Source organism: Anolis sagrei, chromosome 2, assembly GCF_037176765.1.
Source record: "Anolis sagrei isolate rAnoSag1 chromosome 2, rAnoSag1.mat, whole genome shotgun sequence".
Lineage (NCBI taxonomy): Eukaryota > Metazoa > Chordata > Lepidosauria > Squamata > Dactyloidae > Anolis > Anolis sagrei.
This window is the reverse complement of record NC_090022.1, coordinates 169,243,108-169,263,751: the sequence shown is the minus strand read 5'-3', so window position 1 is coordinate 169,263,751 and position 20,644 is coordinate 169,243,108. Positions and strand designations below refer to the sequence as shown.

The 20,644-nt window shown below is 43.0% G+C and overlaps 1 protein-coding gene across 5 annotated transcripts in view; it reads left to right on the top strand.

The window, feature by feature from the left end:
- The first annotated feature begins 286 nt into the window (after nucleotides 1–286).
- DNM2 (dynamin 2) overlaps nucleotides 287–20,644 on the top strand; it is a 91,644-nt gene continuing 71,286 nt past the window's right edge. For 3 of the 5 annotated variants that reach the window (XR_010909266.1, XM_060763481.2, XM_060763480.2), the window contains exon 1: nucleotides 287–565. Coding sequence is in view for 4 of the 5 variants with exons in the window: in XM_060763481.2 (XP_060619464.2) it covers nucleotides 405–565 (161 nt within the window). In the remaining variant the exon portion in view is untranslated. The remainder of the gene's footprint in view (nucleotides 566–20,644) is intronic. The other 2 variants (XM_060763479.2, XM_060763478.2) reach the window with 1 other exon arrangement.

Below are 20,644 nucleotides of genomic sequence, written 5' to 3'. Positions count from 1 at the left end.
GAGAGCAAGGGTTACGAATGGGGAGCAGCGCCCGAGAGAAAGGGGCGGGGTTTAATGCAGTTTGACCACTTTCCGGAGGCGGCTATTGGCTGGGTGAGCCGCAGAGGGAGCGCCGAATGACAGGCGAGTTCGTCCAATTAGAACGCCAACCGGAAATGAGGCGGGCCGATGCAACAGCGCCGTATCAGCGCGGGAGTCCGCCAGATCCTCGTTCCCTATTGGTTACCGCTACGGAGTGATGGCTGCGCTGACCAATGGGAAGGGAGTCGGGGCGGTAGGAGGCGCGAGCGGGGCGTCGCTGAGGCCGGATGAGGAGACTCCGAGGGGGAAGTTTGGTGCTTGTTGCCGGGGGCTGAGCGAGGAAGCGGAGGAGCGCCCTCCCCGCTTTCTTTTAGGCCGTCGCCATGGGCAACCGAGGGATGGAGGAGCTGATCCCGCTTGTTAACAAGCTGCAGGATGCCTTCAGCTCCATCGGGCAGAGCTGCCACCTCGACCTGCCGCAGATCGCCGTCGTCGGCGGACAGAGCGCGGGCAAGAGCTCCGTCCTGGAGAACTTCGTAGGCCGGTGAGTGGGAAAGGGCTCTGAGCAGAATGCGGCGCAGTTTACGGAAATGCCTGCCGAGAATGCCGCGCACGCGCGCCTGCTGCGGAGCTGGGCACACGCACCGTCTGTGAATAGCCCCCTCCGCCGTAGTGAGGGCGTCTCAGTGCGCCAGTTGCGTCAGCTGCGTAAGGGGCGCGCGAGGCAGGCGGGCAGGGAGGGGCGCGCGCGGGAGAAGCAAGCTTTGTGGGGATGCTCTCCCGGCCTCTGGCTCGTCCTCGCGCCCTGTGGGTCTGTGAGTGTGTGGAATGGGCGGGCGAGGATTACAGCAACCTTTGTGCCTCCCTCAGCAGCAGGTGCAGTTTGGGCCTCCTCCTCATTCGACGCCACTCTGCTTAAACTCCCCCACACACAATAATGACACTTGTCATTGCATATTCACAGCACAACAACAACATTCTTTTCTTGATATCTTGCTTTTAGGCCTGTTTCTGAGGTTATTTTGTTTATTTATTTTATTTCCAGCATTTCTACGCTGTCTTTCTCAACCCCCGAAGGGGGACTCGGGACGGCTTACATTTGGCACAATTTGATGTCATTATTTATTTTATTTTTTTTATTTCGAGGTTTTATATACCGACCCTTTCACCTTCAAAGAGGGATTTGGACCGGTTCACAACATGTGTTAACATACAAAGAATATACAATAACAACACAATGGCACTTCATAACACGATTAAAATATCAGCACCATACACATTATTTATTTATTTATTTATTATTTAAACTTATATGCCGCCACTCCCCTGGGGCTCGGAGCAGCTTACAAGAATAGCTAAAATCTAACAAAGTTTAAAACCAATTTAAAACAATTTAAAAACAACAGTATCAAACATTAAAAGCCTGTCGGAACAGGTATGTCTTACATGCCCTGCGGAAAGCTGATAAGTCCCGCAAGGCACGGGCTTCAGGTGGCAGAGTATTCCAGAGTGATGGTGCCACTGCTGTAAAGGCTCTGCGTCTGGTTGCTGTTAGACGCAAGGTCTTGACACTGGGGACTTCCAATAGATCTTGGTCCTCAGAACGGAGGGATCTCTGGGGTTGGTAGGGGGTGAGACGATCCCTCAGATACATTGGCCCCAGACCATGCAAGGCCTTAAAGGTGAGTACCATCACTTTGAAAGTGATCCGGTGCTCAATTGGTAACCAATGCAGCTGTAGTAAGATTGGTGTTATGTGGCATCTCATCGGAATTCCCGCAAGAAGCCGAGCAGCTGCATTTTGTACCAACTTGAGCTTCCGAATCACCGACAGAGGGAGGCCAATGTAGAGGGCGTTACAGTAGTCCAGTCTTGAGATCACCGATTAAAACATTATCATCACAGTTAAAAGAGCCAAATCGTCCGACACCATCACAATACCATTCATCATCCTCCTTTCATGTGAGCAAAGAATTAAATCAGTTGTCAAATGCCGCGTTCCATAACCAGATCTTTGTTAGTTTCCTGAACGTCATGAGGGAGGGGGCAGTTCTGATCTCTAATGGCAGGGAGTTCCAAAGTCGAGGGGCCACCATCGAGAAGACCCTGTTCCTCGTCCCCACCAGCCGTGCTTGTGCAGGCAGTGGGACCGAGAGCAGGGCCCCTCCAGACGATCTTAGTGGTCTTGATGGTTCGTAGGGGAGAATACGTTCGGAGAGGTAAACAGGGCCGGAGTTGTTTAGGGCTTTATAGGTTAACACCAGCACTTTGAATTGTGCTCGGAAGCTAATCGGCAGCCAGTGGAGCTGGTGTAACAGTGGAGTGGTGTGCTCCCTGTACCCAGCACCCGTTAGTAATCTGGCTGCCGTGCGTTGTACTTGCTGCAGCTTCCGGGCAGTCTTCAGAGGCAACCCCACGTAGAGAGCGTTGCAGTAATCTAAGCGGGATGTAACCAAAGTGTGTACTACCGTGGCCAAGTCAGCCTTCCCAAGGTACGTTATATTATTAAATATAACAAAGCAATATAACCACATTTAAAACAATAAATAGAACATTAATTTAAACAATAGAATCATAGAATCAAAGAGTTGGAAGAGACCTCATGGGCCATCCAGTCCAACCCCCTGCCAAGAAGCAGGAATATTGCATTCAAAGCACCCCTGACAGATGGCCATCCAGCCTCTGTTTAAAAGCTTCCTAAGAAGGAGCCTCCACCACACTCCGGGGCAGAGAGTTCCACTGCTGAATGGCTCTCACAGTCAGGAAGTTCTTCCTCGTATTCAGATGGAATCTCCTTTCTTGTAGTTGAAAGCCATTGTTCTAGTCTCCAAGGAAGCAGAAAACAAGCTTGCTCCCTCCTCCCTGTGGCTTCCCCTCACATATTTATACATGGCTATCATATCTCCTCTCAGCCTTCTCTTCTTCAGGCTAAACATGCCCAGCTCCTTAAGCCGCTCCTCATAGGGTTTGTTCTCCAGACCCTTGATCATTTTAGTCGCTCTCCTCTGGACACATTCCAGCTTGTCAATATCTCTCTTCAATTGTGGTGCCCAGAATTGGACACAATATTCCAGGTGTGGTCTAACCAAAGCAGAATAGAGGGGTAGCATGACTTCCCTGGATCTAGACACTATGCTCCTATTGATGCAGGCCAAAATCCCATTGGCTTTTTTTGCCGCCACATCACATTGTTGGCTCATGTTTAACTTGTTGTCCACGAGGACTCCAAGATCTTTTTCACACATACTGCTCTTGAGCCAGGCGTCCCCCATTTTGTATCTTTGCATTTAGTTTTTCCTGCCAAAGTGGAGTATCTTGCATTTGTCACTGTTGAACTTCATTTTGTTAGTTTCAGCCCATCTCTCTAATCTGTCAAGATCGTTTTGAATCCTGCTCCTGTCCTCTGGAGTATTGGCTATCCCTCCCTATTTGGTGTCATCTGCAAACTTAGAACATTAATTTAAACAATAAAAACAATATTAACCACCGTATCACCATTCCAGTCAAATTCCATATCCAAAGCGCTATTTGGATATGGATGACACCTGTTCGGCCCCACAACCGTTGTTGTGTGGAGTCCCACAGGGTTCAATTCTGTCCCCGATGTTGTTTAACATCTACATGAAGCCGCTGGGGGAGATCATTTGGAGTTTCGGAATGAGGTGTTATCTCTATGCAAGATACAGAATGGGGGACAATGCCTGGCTCGAGAGCAGTACTTGTGAAAAAGATCTTGGAGTCCTCATGGACAAGAAGTTAAACATGAGCCAACAAAGCCAATGGGATTTTGGCCTGCATCAATAGGAGCATAGTGTCTAGGTCCAGGGAAGTAATGCTACCCCTCTATTCTGCTTTGGTTAGACCACATCTGGAATATTGTGTCCAATTCTGGGCACCACAATTCAAGAGAGATATTGACAAGCTGGAATGTGTCCAGAGGAGAGCAACTTAAATGATAAAGGGTCTGGAGAACAAGCCCTATGAGGAGCAGCTTAAGGAGCTGGGCATGTTTAGCCTGAAGAAGAGAAGGCTGAGAGGGGATATGATAGGTAAAGGTAGTCCCCTGACATTAAGTCCAGTCATGTCTGACTCTGGGGTGTGGTGCTCATCTCCATTTCTAAGCCGAAGAGCCAGCGTTGTCCGTAGACACCTCCAAGGTCATGTGGCCGGCATGACTGCATGGAGCGCTGTTACCTTCCCACCAGAGCGGTACCTATTGATCTACTCACATTTGCATGTTTTCGAACTGCTAGGTTGGCAGAAGCTAGGGCTGACAGCGGCAGCTCACGCCGCTCCCCGGAATCGATCCTGCGACCTTTCGATCAACAAGCTCAGCAGCTCAGTGCTTTAACGCACTGCGCCACCGGGGGCTCCCTGGGGATATGATAGCCATGTATAAATATGTGAGAGGAAGCCACAGGGAGGAGGGAGCAAGCTTGTTTTCTGCTTTCCTGGAGACTAGGATGCGGAACAATGGCTTCAAACTACAAGAGAGGAGACTCCATCTGAACATGAGGAAGAACTTCCTGACTGTGAGAGCCGTTCAGCAGTGGAACTCTCTGCCCCGGAGTGTGGTGGGGGCTCCTTCTTTGGAAGCTTTTAAACAGAGGCTGGATGGCCATCTGTCAGGGGTGATTTGAATGCAATATTCCTGCTTCTTGGCAGGGGGTTGGACTGGATGGCCCATGAGGTCTCTTCCAACTCTTTGATTCTATGATTCTATGATCCTTCTCACCTGTCACCAAGGAGGCTGTCCAAACCTTGAATTTATTTATTTATTTATTTGGTAGTGTCTTCTCACCTCCATTCGAGGGACTCGGGCCAGTTTCCAACATCAGTATTACAGACCGTCATTAAAACATCATATTTCTAAATCACACTAAAACATTAAAACATTAACAATTAAAATGGCAAAAATACAATCATATGATTACAGTGGTCAGTCATCATCAAAGTCATTATTCGTCGTAATCCATCCATATCACAGGATCATGGCTCATTCGTTGAATGCCAATCCCCAAAGCCAGGTTTTCACCTGTTTCCTGAACGTTAAGATCGAAGGGGCAGTTCTGATCTCCAGTGGGAGGGAGTTCCAGAGTCGAGGGGCCACCACCGAGAAGGCCCTGTCTCTCGTCCCCACCAGCCGCGCCTGTGAGGCTGGTGGGATTGAGATCAGGGCCCCTCCAGATGATCTTAGTAATCTTGATGGCTCATGGGGAGGATACGTTTGGACTTTAAATTGGGCCGGAGTCGTTTAGGGCTTTATAGGTTGAACTGGTGCTTGGCAGCTGTGTTGGGCTGAATGAGAGCTAACAAATTGAAACTGAATCCAGACAAGACAGTGGTCCTACTGGTCAGTTGTAAGGCCGAACAGGGCATAGGGTTTCAGCCTGTGTTAGATGGGGTTACACTCCCCCTGAAGATGCAGGTTCGCAGCTTGGGAGTGATCCTGGACTCATTGCTGAGCCTGGAACCCCAGGTCTCAGCGGTGGCCAGGAGAGCTTTTGCACAATTAAAACTTGTGCGCCAGTTGCGCCCGTACCTTGGGAAGTCTGATCTGGCCACAGTGGTCCACACTTTTGTTACATCCCGAATCGATTACTGCAACGCACTCTACGTGGGGTTGCCTTTGAAGACTGTTCGGAAACTTCAGTTAGTCCAGCGGGCGGCAACTAGACTACTCACTGGAGCATCATACAGGGAACATACCACCCCTCTGTTATGTCAGCTCCACTGGCTGCCGATCTAATTCCCAGCACAATTCAAAGTGCTGGTTTTGACCTACAAAACGCTATACGGTTCCGGCCCAGCGTATCTGTCCAAACGCATCTCCTTCTACGTCCCGCCTCGGAGTTTAAGATCTTCTGGGGAGGCACTGCTCTCGGCCCCACCTCTATCACAAGTGAGGTTGGTGGGGACAAGGAGCAGGGCCTTCTCGGTGGTGGCCCTGCATAACCTGTGGCCTTCCAGATGTTAGACTACAGCTCCCATAAATCCTGACCAAGTTGGCTAAGGCTTCTGGTTGCAAACAACCTGGAGGGTCACAGGTTGTCTCAGCATGAACTAAAGCAACTTTTATAGGTCCAAATGCTACCCTGGAGGGGGTGGGAACTCCCTGCCATCAGTGGAATAGCTCTGCCCTCCCTCCCAGTTCATAAATAAATAGATAATTTCCATTGACCAGGTGACTGATACACCATGTGAGATCTTCTTCTCCCAGCATGAAAGGCCATCAAGTTTCAGCTTTTTATGTTTTCCTTTATGGGGAATGTCACAGGCAACTATATCCTCATATCTAAGTTGTGCTTGCTCCCCAAGCAAAGGATGTTCTCATCAGAACCTGCTTTAATGAGGTTGTGAGAATGGGGAAAACTGTCCATCCATTTCTAAAGGCGTTTTGTTCTGCATTGTATCTCACAGCTGTATTGACAGAATTTCTATTTGGAGAGGTCAATCAATTCTCCACATTCTATTATTTTCTAGCATTCCAAACTGTGTTGCAACACATTAGTGTGTTGGCTGCTGTGTGTAGGTATGTCACAAATGTAATGAGCAATGACAAAATGTGCATTATCTTCTTATAAATCATATATATTTAAAAATATAAAGAAAAGGTTTTCTTGAGTAACATTGCGTCCCTGTACAGTTCATTATTACAATTTATGTATATGTCTGTATCTCTTATAAAGGGTTGCTTTAACCCTTTATAAGGGTTTCTTTTAAAACTGAATTTCTGTGTTGTGAAATATGCATGGCCATGAAATGTGTGGAAACCTCTGCTCTAGAGGGTTGCAGTTATAGCACATAAAGCATAAAATGAAAACATGTAACATAAAACACTTTATGACATTAACTTGTTGGCTGACTCTTCCTGGATTGTGACCTGGCCCTTTGTCCCATTTTTGCACAGTACCTTATCCAGTAGAGGAGGAAAAACAGTGGATATAAAGTGTATGAAAAAGAGAGAGATCAAGGGGCTTGTCACTCCATTATACTCACCTCACCACCTTTGGGAAGTGATTATTACTGCCAGGTAGCAGTCTTCAGTGGCATAGTCATCTTAGTCTCTTCCCACAAAAGTATGTCTTTTGACATGAAGCATTGTGTTGGTATGTACACAGACTGGGTTTCAAGGGAGAAGCCATGGGCCAAATCTTTTCTGCCTGAGACAGAATGAGAAGGAGGTGTCCTTTGTACAGTGTGAAAATCGGAAGTGACATCCCAATTTTCTGCTTTGTCTTTCCACTTTATTTTATTTTAGTCATTACTACAAAGAGTGGTATGGAAGGCAGGATTTGTCTCAATCTATATAATTTTCACTATGTAGCAGGCAGTGATTTATCTGTCAAGAAACAAAGCTTCAGCAAAGCATCATCACCTGTAGTTGTTTTAAAACCGTGGCCTCAGAAGAAGAGAGGAATTGAGGCAGTATGTGCTATGCTTAATCCCCTCCCACACTGCCATCCTCTTTTTCTTTTGTGTCATGTCTTAATTACATTGTAAGCTTGAGGGCAGGGAACTCTTTTGTTATTCTTTTATTTGTAAAGCACAGTGTATCATGATGGTGATCTATAAGTGCAGCAGCAGCAACATTTAGAGAGCTTTTGCCTAAATATATGCCAATTTCAAATATAGCAGTAATATTCTGTAAAATAAAACTTAAAACTTCAACGATATCCAAGGTTCATATACTATGGCCGGGATCCATTTCAAGGTCCTTTGGGTAATACAATTTTCATGTAACCTTACTTGAAATGAACAATGTATTGGGCTTCCAGCCAAAACATACCATAAAATTGCTCTGCAGGGCTAGAAAATGTCTAGAGCAGTGGTTCTCAACCTGTGGGTCCCCAGGTGTTTTGACCTACAACTCCCAGAAAGCTCAGCCAGTTTACCAGCTGTTAAGATTTCTGGGAGTTGAAGGCCAAAACATCTGGGGACCCACAGGTTGAGAACGGTTCTGGCCCGACCTACCTGTCCGAACGCATCTCCTCCTATGAACCAGTTAGGACCTTAAGATAGTCTGGGGAGGCCCTGCTCTCGGTCCCGCTGGCTTCACAAGTACGCCTGGCGGGGACGAGAGACAGGGCCTTCTCAGTGGTGGCCCCTCGGCTGTGGAACGCCCTTCCTACAGATATCAGATCGGCCCCCTCCCTATTGGCATTCCGGTGGAGAGTGAAGACCTGGCTGTTTGAACAGGCATTCAACCAAGCAGTGTAATTGAGTATAATTGATTATTGGAACACGGAATAATGGATAATGAAACTGGATTCTGATTTTATAGATGAGACGTGATGGATCTGTTATATTGATGTATTGATGTTTGGTGTCTAATTAATTGTTATGCTACTGTTTTTAAATGTCCAATGATTTTCTATTGTGTATACTGAATTGTTGTTGTTAACCGCTCTGAGTCACCTTAGGGCTGAGAAGAGCAGTATACAAATGAAGCAAATAAATAAATAAACCACTGGCCTATGGTCAGCTTCCAACAGAATATCCAATAGAAGCATGCTGGACACCTATGCCATTTTCTATGTTCTCCAAAGTGGTCTTATGATATTCAGAACTCTTCAAGTATAAATGAAACTGCATTCGTAGAGCTTGGGTGATAAGTAAGCTTACTGTAAAATAAAAATACAGGATTAAATGTAACAGGAGCTCAAACCATCACATTTCAAAGTGTGGAATATTTGAAGAACTTAAAATGAAACAACTTTGCCTTCCCTTCTTTAAGCTACTCCTCATATGGCTTGTTCTCCAGACCCTTGAGAATTTTAGTCGGCCTCCTCTGGACACATTCCAGCTTGTCAACATCTCCCTTCAATTGTAGTGCCCAGAAATGAACACAGTATATATAATTAGTCATAAGTCAATCTGTTTGAAAGATGATTTTTTAATAATAGGTACTTCTACTTCAAACACATTTATTTTGTATTTTAAGATATGCCATGGCATATACCTTGTGGAAATACTTCCCTTATTGCCACCTTTTCCCACTTCATAAAGATAGTCAGTTTGCAGATTGTAATATTAGTGGCAGTTTCAGGTAGACATTTTTAAGATGTGTGTTTTCATTAAAATATGTTTCTATAATTAAAACTTTCCATCTCCTTTCATGATACCTGTGGTTTGATTTTTTTTTTACAAACTAGTAATTATAAAGTAAAAACCTCTTCATGCAAACATTATATTTCAGGGATTTAAACTTCTAAACTTTTAAGGACAGGCTCTCCGATTTCTTAATTCTTTATGTTTTCTTTTCCTTTGCCTTTACAACCTGCAATTTGGAAATTGCTGTTAAAGGTGTGGTTGCAGACATATACCTCAAGGATTGTTCCCCCCCCCCCCCCCCAATTCATTTGTGTGTGCAGGGGAGTGTAGAAATGTGGCTGTTATAGTAGCTTTTAATACTTTTTCAAATTCTGATTTTCATTATTCCAAATTGTTGTGTGCACTAATACCAACTGTATCACTCAGTCAATAAGTGTCGTCCTAGGTGTATCATGTTAAAATATCTAGGGCAGGGTTTTTTTCTTTTTGGTCGTGTCAAGAGCGACTTGAGAAACTACAAGTCGCTTCTGGTGTGAGAGAATTGGCCATCTGCAAGGACGTTGCCCAGGGGACACCCGGATGTTTTTGATATTTTATCATCCTTTTGGGAGACTTCTGTTAGGTCTCCGCACGAGGAGCTGGAGCTGATAGAGGGAGCTCATCTGCCTTTCCCCGGATTCGAACCTGCGACCTGTTGGTCTTCGGTCCTGATGGCAAAGAGGTTTAACCCACTGCGCCACCAGGGGTTCTAGGGCAGTGATGGCGAACCTTTTAGAGCCCAAGTGCCCAAACCGGGTTTATGGGGGAAGGTTGAGCACTTGGGTGGGGGGGTGAGTGAGCAGGGGTCAGGCAAATGAGTGGGGGGGGGGGGGGAGGGATGGTGCACCTGCCAGGAGAGAGGCTGCTGCATGCCCCTTCTGACCAGCATTCCATAGATTCACCACAACCGATAGAGGGCATTCTGTTTTGTTGGAATAATTAGGGCTGATAGGCTGAGATTTTGTGCTGGTTTGGTTATCATTTACTTAGTTGTTCATTTAGCAAGTATCTTACCCAGTTTTGAAGAGGGTATGATACTCCACTTAGGCAGAGGAAATGAAATGCAAAGATACAGAATGGGGAACGCCTGGCTAAACAGCAGTACACGTGAAAAAGATCTTGGAGTTATCGTGGACAACAAGATAAACATGAGCCAACAATGTCAGGCAGCAGCTTTAAAAGCCAATGGGATTTTGGCCTGCATAAATAGGAGTGTAGTGTCTAGATCAGTGCTTCTCAACCTTCCTAATGAATACGGTTCCTCATGCTGTGGTGACCCCCACCCATAACATTATTTTCGTTACTTCTTCATAACTGCAATTTTGCTGCTGTTATGAACCGTCATGTAAATATCTGATATGCAGGATGTATTTTCATTCACTGGACAAAATTTGGCACAAATACCCGATACGCCCAAATTTAGACACTGGTGGGACTGAGGAGGATGGCTCCTCCATTTGGGAGTTGTAGCTGCTGGGATCAAAGAGCATTCTGAACTCCACCAATGATGGAATTGAACCAGACTTGACACACAGAACTCCCATGACAAGCAGAAAATACTGGAAGGGTTTGGTGGGCATTGATCTTGAGTTGTGGAGTTGTAGTTCATTTACATCCAGAGAGCACTGTGGACTCAAACAATGATGGATCTGGATCAAACTTGCCATGGATACTCAATATGCCTAAATTCAGAGTTTGGGGGAAATAGACCTTGACATTTGGGAGTTTTAGTTGCTGGGATTCATAGTTCACCTACAATCAAAGAGCATTCTGAACCCCACCAATGATAGAATTGGGCCAAACTTCCCACACAGAACTCCTATGACCAACAGAAGATACTGTGATTTCTGATGGTCTTTGGCTACCCCTCAGACACCCCCTTGTGACCCCCTGGGGTCCCGACCCCCAGGTTGAGAAACACTGGTCTAGATCCAGGGAAGTCATGCTCCCCCTCTATTCTGCCTTGGTCAGACCACACCTGGAATACTGAGTCCCATTCTGGGCACCGCAATTGAAGCGAGATGTTGACAAGCTGGGAGGGTGACAAAAATGATCAAGGGCTTGGAGAACAACCCATATGAGGAGCAGCTGAAGGCTGAAAGAAGGCTGAGAGGAGACATGATGGCCATGCATAAATGTGTGAGGGAAGTCATAGGGAGGAGGGAGCAAACTTGTTTTCTACTGGTGACTAGGATGCAGAATAATGGCTCAAAGAAAGGAAATTCCACCTGAACATTAGGAAGAACTTCCTGGATGTGAGAGCGGATCAGCAGTAAAACTCTCAGCCCCAGACTGTGGTGGAGGCTTCTTTTTTGGAGGCTTTTAAACAGAGGCTGGATGGCCATCTGTTGAGGGTGCTTTGAATGCAATTTTCTGGCTTCTTGGCAAGGGGTTGGACTGGATGGCCCACAAGGTCTCTTCCAACTCTAGGATTCTGTGATTCGATGAAATGTTGGAAATGAAATTGTTTAATTTAATATGATTTAATGTTTATGTTTTCCTGCTTTTTTTTGTCCTTTTGTATAATGTGTACATTGCTTTAATTCTATAAAAGCTGGTCTTTATTATAGAAAGGAGATTCCAAATTAAGGTTGCATACCCAACTAGTCCTAAAATTTGCACAAAGAAGGTTTCAGTCTTATTCACACATACCTCGTTACTGCTAGTGTACACTTCTTGAGATCCATTATAGTCAAATAGTGTTCAGAGCATGAGTTCCTTAGCAGATATTAAAACTGGATAATACTTGGGCTTGCACTGTTTAGGGCTATAAAAGTTAAGACCAGCATATTGAGTCACTACAGCTATTATAACTTACCATTCAAAAGTTACCCAAGGCAACTTACAAAAGGGTACATATATGAAACAGCTTACTAAAATTATTTCCATAAAATTAGCCAAGAGTATGATAAAACCTTTCAAAATGCAAAACAGGAAGACAGAACTTTACCATCAGTAAAAATTTGGTAGAATTTTAGGATTTCACTTCAACTTTGAATGTTGGTGCTAACCAAAATTCTTTAGGAATGTTTGGAAACAAACTAGTAACTTGTGAAGAGATTTCAAAATGGTTAAAAACTGTGGTGTATTCAACCCACAAATAGACACAATTCTGCTGTCTGAATTAGATCAAATTTCTGCATGGTTTATCAGGAAAGGAACAACATACAATAGACTAATCTGAAAATCACCAAATGGTAAATAACAATAGGTTGTTTTTGTCTTCTTGCAACACATGCAGTTGATAAATCAGCTAGAACTGGCAAAAAGGCAATTTACTTTATAGCCTCTGTCTAATCTTTCAGGGACAAAGCAATTTATTTATCGTGTCAGGGGCAACCAGACAATTGTATTACATTTCTGACAGAACAAAACAAACAAACAAACAAACAAACAAACAGACAAAACACAAAATTTGCAAGCTTGGTAGTTGATTAAATGTCCTTTGACCAGTATCTGGCCACTTGGAGTGCTTCTAGTGTTGCCGCAAGAAGGTCCTCCATTGTGCATGTGGCAGGGCTCAGGTTGCATTGCAGCAGGTAGTCTGTAGTTTGCTCTTCTCCACACTCGCATGTCGTGGATTTCACTTTGTAGCCCCATTTCTTAAGGTTGGCTCTGCATCTCGTGGTGCCACAGCGCAGTCTGTTCAGCGCCTTTCAAGTTGCCCAGTCTTCTGTGTGCCCAGGAGAGAGTCTCTCATTTGGTATCAGCCCTTGGTTGAGGTTCTGGGTTTGAGCCTGCCACTTTTGGACTCTCGCTTGCTGAAGTGTTTCAGCGAGTGTCTCTGTAGATCTTAGAAAACTATTTCTTGATTTAAGTAGTTGACGTGCTGGCTGATACCCAAACAAGGGATGAGTGGAGATGTCACTGCCTTGGTTCTTTCACTATTGGCTGCTACTTCCCAGCGGATGTCAGGTGGTGCAATACCGGCTAAACAGTATAATTTCTCCAGTGGTGTTGGGCGCAGACACCCCGTGATAATGCGGCATGTCTCATTAAGAGCCACATCTAATGTTTTAGCGTGATGAGATGTGTTCCATACTGGGCATGCATACTGAGCAGCAGAGTAGCATAGCACAAGGGCAGATGTCTTCACTGTGTCTGGTTGTGATCCCCAGGTTGTGCCAGTCAGCTTTTGTATAATATTGTTTCTAGCACCCACTTTTTGATTGATATTCATCCATGGTCTGGCCTCCTCGAAAGTGCACCAGGATGTAGAGTGGGTCATGGGTTCTCTGTGTGCCAAGTCTGGTCTTGATCAGTCATTGGCGAGGGTCTCAGTGGTCTCAGGAAGTGAGTGAAGTGACTGCAGGTGCCATCATCCATTGCTAAATTCTTCCAAACCGCACCAGGATGTAGAGTGGGTCATGCGGGCTCTCTGTGTGAATTGTGGTCCTGATCCATGATTGTTGGGAGTTGTAATGGTCTTAGAAAGGGAGTGCAGGTATTGCAAGTCCCATCGTCCATGGTGCATCCTCCTCCAAACTGCAGCAGGATGTAGAGTGTGTCATGGAGACTCAGTGTGCTAAGTTTGGTCTTTGTCGGTAATTGGATGAGGGTTGCAGTTGTCTCAGGAATTGAGCAAAGGTACTGCAAGTTCCATAATCCATGGTCCATCCCCGGCCAAACCACACCAGGACGTAAAGTGGGTCATGAGAGGTCTATGTGCCAAGTTTGGTCCTGATCAGTCATTGGATGAGGTTAACAGCGGTCTCAGAAAGTGAGAGATGGTACTGCAAGTCCCATCATCCATGGTCCATCCTCCTCCAAACTGCAGTAGGATGTAGAGTGGGTCATGCGGGCTCTGTGTGCCAAGTTTGGTCTGTGTTGGTAATTTTCTGACACAGCCTCTGGCCTTTTCCTTTCCTCTCTTTGTCATCTTGGAATCTTGGAATTGAGGTTGGCCAATCAGAGATCATATGCAAATTTCCTTCTCTCATGTCCCTGCTTCTCTCATTTATCCTCTTCGCCATCAGGGGCTCCTGTTGAGGCTGGCCAATCAGAGACCATATGCAAATAACACCACAGTGGCAGCCAATCAGAAAGCTGGCACAAAATCCTCCACCCTACGTCCTCCGCACTTCCTCCACACTTCCGCCGCGTACAAACTTTGACTTTTATTATATACCTAGATATTTTCATTTTTAATTGAAGTTGTCATTTCTTGTGACACAAAGGTTCAACACCTGGCACACTTGCTGCTCTAGCTTTGCCTTGATCAGATTAGTGTAGTGTATCTAGAATAGTATAGTAGACCTCAGACATTATACTCGATGTGGCAAGAGACAGTCTCACATGCATCTGGCATTTCATTTCCCTGCTGCCTAGGTCTACCTGCTTCTTTTTCAGTGGAATAATTCTATGCAGTTCATTTTACATGGAGTAAATGCCCTATTCACATTCCCTCTGTGTTGACCAAGGACTGTGTTTGCTAAAGGTGTATAGCTTGTCGAAGGCTTTCATGGCTGGAATCACTAGGTTCTTGTGGGTTTTTTCGGGCTATAGAGCCATGTTCTAGAGGCATTTCTCCTGACGTTTCGCCTGCATCTATGGCAAGCATCCTCAGAGGTAGTGAGGTGAGGATGCTTGCCATAGATGCAGGCGAAACGTCAGGAGAAATGCCTCTAGAACATGGCTCTATAGCCCGAAAAAACCCACAAGAACCTGATGTATAGCTTGGTCCCTGCGTATTCTCAGAGTCTCATCAATCTCTGATCTTTAAGTCATTTACAGTTAGCAGTATTAACTTCAACATTAAGTTGAAACAAGTGAAATACTTGTTTCTTATATGGTTGTTACAAAGTCCTTACTTTAAAGCTTTAGTTTTTATTGGGTTTCTTTATTGACATACAGCTTTGAAAAAAAAAAAGCTCAATGCACGTATGACATAATGAAACTGTGGCTTGTGCTAATCTTAGTGAAGAATGCACGTCACAGTTTGAGGTTCTGGATATTAAGATGAATAATGGTTTAGAACTGTTTGCTTGTGTTTCCATTTGCCCAGTTTTGCAAATGTTGTAAATGTTTAAGTTTCCAGTGGCCTAGCAATTGGACAGTTGTCTCTGAATTGACAGATCATATCACAAACTAAATCTTGTAAATGAGCGTCAAACTGATTTCAGCTCCTGTCTTGTAAGGTCCAAACAAATCCCAGTTAGTAGGAAGCCTCAGGTTTTGACTTCCATAAGAATGGGCATAGCAAAGCAGACCCATCTCTTGAATCTTTCAGTCTAATAAACATTGCTGGAAGGCACAACCTGGGTCTCTTTGCCTCGTGATAGGGTAAAGTGTGTTTATAAGGCTATAGAAAGTTTTTCAGATAACTTAGTCTCAAGCTATTTAAAATCCAAATGTAACAACCATGTCTGTATTGGCATGGGTAGTGCCCTATAATAGATGCTAAGATCTAAAAAACAGCAATGAAAAAGACAACATATTGTCTTTACAAGTATTCTTAACAAAATGATTATAACCATGGCAGCAAAAATACCAGGGAACAACTTGCGTATCTCGTGTGCCAAGTTGATAAGCTGAAAGACAAGAATTTATTGAGATGTTCCTCATAGGAAATAAATAAAAAATCTCTTCAGACAGCCCCTGGTTTTTGACTGCCCACTTTTCGATTATTATTTTCCGCTTATAATCAGAACTCATTTTGGTGCAAATTAATACAAACTTAGAATATAACTTATTTAAAATCCATATGAGTTAAAATGAAACTGACTTAAAATTCAACCATTTTAAGTACAGCAGATTTAAAATAAAATATAGATTTGAATGGATAGCAGCAGAAGAGAAATTGTCTATTTTGTGATCTAGTTCATCACATTTTTGTTTAAAGTAGACCAGACAAAGTGCTCTCCTGCAATCCATTCAGATCTGTATTGCAAAGTACAGCAAAGCAGACAATTCAGGTTTTGCCACCTAAAGAGTTTTTTTTAACAATCCTCTGTTCCCTAGTCTGTTGAATAAGTGTGGGATGCCTGCATTTGTCAGTATATTGTTGATTCTTACAACAATTGGGCCTTCCTCTTCTTTCGTTGATAAATTGGTGAGCAGGGTTCATTCTGTAGTTTATCCTCATGGTGTCTGAAAGGCTGTGAATATCTTAATCTTTTCTACTGGAAGAGATGTCTGTTTAAGATTATGAATCTTGAACTATGTGCTCCTGACACAAAAAAACAAAAACAAAACCATAGTACTTTAGCCAATAATATCATATTACTCATTGATGATCAGTGATAATGCTGGTAGCACTGCAGAGCTGTTGAGTTCTGTATATATAACACATTTACATTTTCTAGGATAAAGAGACCATTTGAACCAAATATACCTGCAGTGGTTCAAGTGAAATGTCATGCAGGTTATTTGAACCTGTTAAAAGTTCACAGAACTGTAAACTTTTATGTCTTCATAAAAATTGGCAAAAATTGGAGGAAGTAAGAAGAAAAGGAAAAGTCTAAAAATTGTGCCACATGGTCAGCATTTTAGAGGCAGTTTGCAATGGAAAGATACAGGTTGAAAGAGATAGTTTCTAGAAGGAATAACTGAATAACTGACCTCCATTTTTGAAAATCTAAAACCACCTGTAATTCAGATCTGTCTCTTGCCTTGGGCAAAACACAGGTACTGAGTTGTCAAAAGAGCAGTTATCCAACATTCTTTAATTCTAAGAGTTTCAAAATTGTTCAGTCTGAATAAGCTGTGTGCAAAAAGGACCTTGCAGCACCTTCGAGACTAACTCAGATAAGAAATGTGGTACCATAAGCTTTCATGGATTGAAGTCTACTCCTTCAAATATGTGGAATGAAGTATCTAATGACAAGCTTTTATGGCTATAAAGAAGCAAGCCTTATGTGTGAAAAACAGGTGAAATGAAAAACTCATAGATACAATGATGAGGTGACAGGTTCAGTTATTAGAATCACCAATTGAATATACTAATTAAATGTCACTTTCAAATTGCTGAAATCTTTTTGTTTTTCTGAACAAAACAAATGATCAAGAAGCCCACATCACTCTCTTTTTAAAAAAACTCTATTAATACAAATGTTGACAGGCTTTAATCTGTAATCAAATTGCTCTGCCATTAAGATGTTTAGCTTTTGTTTCAAAGCTATTAAGTCTTCACGAGAGGCATTTAATAGAGAAATTAGCATTGTGTTTCTTACTTACTTGTAATTAATTCTGAGACTTGTGATCTCTTTAGTGTGGAATCTTCCATTCATACTGTTGACTTTAATACTATACTCCAGAATACTAGTCTAAATAATGTGTTGTTGAAGGCTTTCATGGTTGGAATCACTTGAGTTGCTGTGCGTTTTATGGACTGTATGGCCATATTTCACAAACATTCTCTCCTGACATTTTGCCCACATCTAAGGCAAGCATCCTCAGAAGTTGTGAGGTCTGTTGGAACCTCACAACCTCTGAGAATGCCTGCCATGCCTGCAGATCAATAACAGAAATACCTTTTTCAGCTCCCTCCCCATTCCCTCAATAAATTCATGAGAGATCATTATGAAGGGGGGTATGCATGTGTGGCCATTCAAGTTCCTTGGTGCCAGCCAGTGCTCCCAAACCCTAGCAGGTGCCTGTCCTAGTTTGCAGACACTGTAGTCAAGTACTATAGGCAGATTCATCCTAAAGTGATTCTTGTAGCATAAGAGGTGATTAGTTCCACCGTCTCTTCCCACCATTTTGCATCTAGCCCTTGTTGGTGCACCTCACAATTCTTGTAAAAGTCAGAGTAGATCCTCCAAGCTTGAAGTTCCCATACTTACTAAAAGCAATAAGTAGTCACCTTTGGCGAACAAGAGTTATCCTGAAGCAACCAGTAAACCCTCTTGGAAGCTTAAATAAACCTTTCTGGTTCCGTAAAGACTGATAACAAAAAAACTACCTCTTTTGTATTTGTCTACATTCTAGAAGGAAATAAAATAATAGTTCTATCTGCTGTTTTGGGGGGCAAAATTCTGATCTTTGGAATAGGAAGGCATTTGGTTCTCTTTTTGTTTTCATGAAGTGGACGAATTAGAAAGCATGGTGGTGATAGATTTAGAAGTGTAGGGCAGTCTTCTTTCCCTTCCTCTTTCTTAAAAGCAAGATCATCACTGGTTTTCTACCAGTTTCCTTCACATGTCTGCTTCATTTCAGAGTAAGAAGGAGGGGGGAAGAGATAACATATACACTTTAGGGTGTAACCATGCTCATGGACCTTATCACATTGGGTTTTACTCTGTTTGAATCGGTATACATCCTGTATTTTTGTGCGACCAGATGTATTCTATATTCAAATGAGATGCATACTGACCCCATCACACTTGATTCCTACGTTTCAAAATACTGCTCTTTGACTCATCACATCACGGAGGGCTGGCTCCTCTCAGTCCATTAAAATCCATCCTTTAATTTTTTAATGCTTTTAATTTTAGGCCACTTTTTGTCAGGTACTTAATGAAGCTGTTGCTTACCATTATAAGGTACCTGAAAATGGTATCTCCTTCCCTAATCATTTGTTAGGGAAGACTTACTGTTATAGACAAATAACTGTGATTCCATGTCTCCTGCCTTACATTCAGAGTGGGTCAGTAACAGTAATTGCCAATCTGTTGTGGAATGAATTGACACAACTGCAGAAAGTGACCAGAGGATCCCAGTCAACCCACTCAGAAAATTATTATTGTGGTATTTAATGAAATATGACCCACATACATTTAACTGGTTGGGATGTGAAAGAAGCAGTCTTGTGGTTATGTTCGCTATGAGACATTGGCAGCATTTTAATGTTAAGTTGAAGCGTACGACAGATACTTCAATTAAGCATCTTCATATGTAATCTTTAATCTTAAGACTAATTACTATTAAGAGCTTGTAAATCATGTCTGTGTACATGTTTTGATGACTGTGTCAAGACTATGAGTATTGGGGTTGATTCAGCCCTGTAAGAACAGGTTCTTGTGCCTGGCAGAATGTTGTAGAACAGTTTCACGACAGCACTATTTCCAATTTTAATTTTACATTTGGCCTTCCCATAGTTTTAATTGTATGTTGTCTTATTGATAATGTTATATGTTTATGTTTTATTTTAATTGCTTGTATTGTTGTGATTATTGCTTATATTGTTGTGTTCAGGCTCGGCCTCATGTAAGCCGCACCGAGTCCCTTGGGGAGATGGTAGCGGGGTACAAATACAGTGTTATTAATTATTATTATTATTATTATTATTATTATTATTATTATTATTATTATGTGCTATAACACTTATGAGGGGCTGGGGTCCTTCTCAGGCTTTTGGGAGAAAGTTGGCTTGAATTAACTGGGCTCAGAAAAAGTCTTGCTGAAAACTAAAGTTTCAACTGGAGTTTGTGAATAAGGGCTCTGCTACATCTCTGTTACTCAACTTCCTGTATCCTGAAAATCTGTTCATAAGAAACTTAGTGACTTTGGCTAGGATGTGGCGTTACATAGTCAGCACAATAGTCCCCGTGCTAGACTAGCAAGGAACTGTTAGAGCTGAGGCTAAATGACTCACATCTCTAGCTATTCCTTTGGCAATTTTGATCTATTTCCTCTGATTCATGGCTTCATGTAGGAGCCCATGGTGGTGCAATGGGTTAAACCCTTGTGCCGGCAGGACAGAAGACTGACAGGTCAGAGGTTTTCAAGCCGCTCCTGACATGGAAAAAAATGGCTTCATGTGACCTTATACATTAGTGCACATATACACTTGATGGTACTGCATAATCATACTTTGTTAAGAGTATGATTGCAGATCAGTTACTTGAGATGTATACTAACCAAAGTAAAAGGAAAGGAACAGTTTCCCAGAGAGAAAAGAGTTTACAATAAAATTTCATGTTAATATTGGGCAGAAAGTTTGCCTGTACCACTCATGAAGGAGAGAACAGCCTAAAGGCCAGAAATAACTGATTGAGGCTGCCTCTTCCACCCTTTTGAGTCTCATATTTTCACCTTCTCTCAAGATGGGTCTTAAGACATGGGCCAATATCCACAATTTCTGCTATTTCAATGTCACCTATAAATCCACAACAGAGTTCCAGGCATAATTTCTTTCATTTCCTGTTCTTATTGTGCAGGAAGGATACAAAAACATCTTACTGACTACGAATAGAATGTAAGAGTTCCAAACTGAGGAAAGGGGAAAGTGAAAATATTAACAAATAAATTTGTTATCCATCTATTTTCTGTAATGTGCACCTTTGTAATTAAGGTGCACATTACATTTGAGAGGTCATTATACTGCAATATATATCAGTAGTAAAGGATGAAGGCAAATTGATTATCCACACGTCTTGAGTCTTCCACATTGCTATTTAAATGAAATACCACTTTCATCTCCCTAGCAAACATTGTTCTTGCTATTTGTCCTCAAGTTGGTTTCGACTTACGGAGGTCTTAGAATGAGAGACTTCCAAGGTACTTTTTCATCAACAGTCCCGCTTATGGCTTGCAAACTTAGTTACTTCTTTGATTGAATTTGTCCACCTATAACACATGCTTCCTTTTT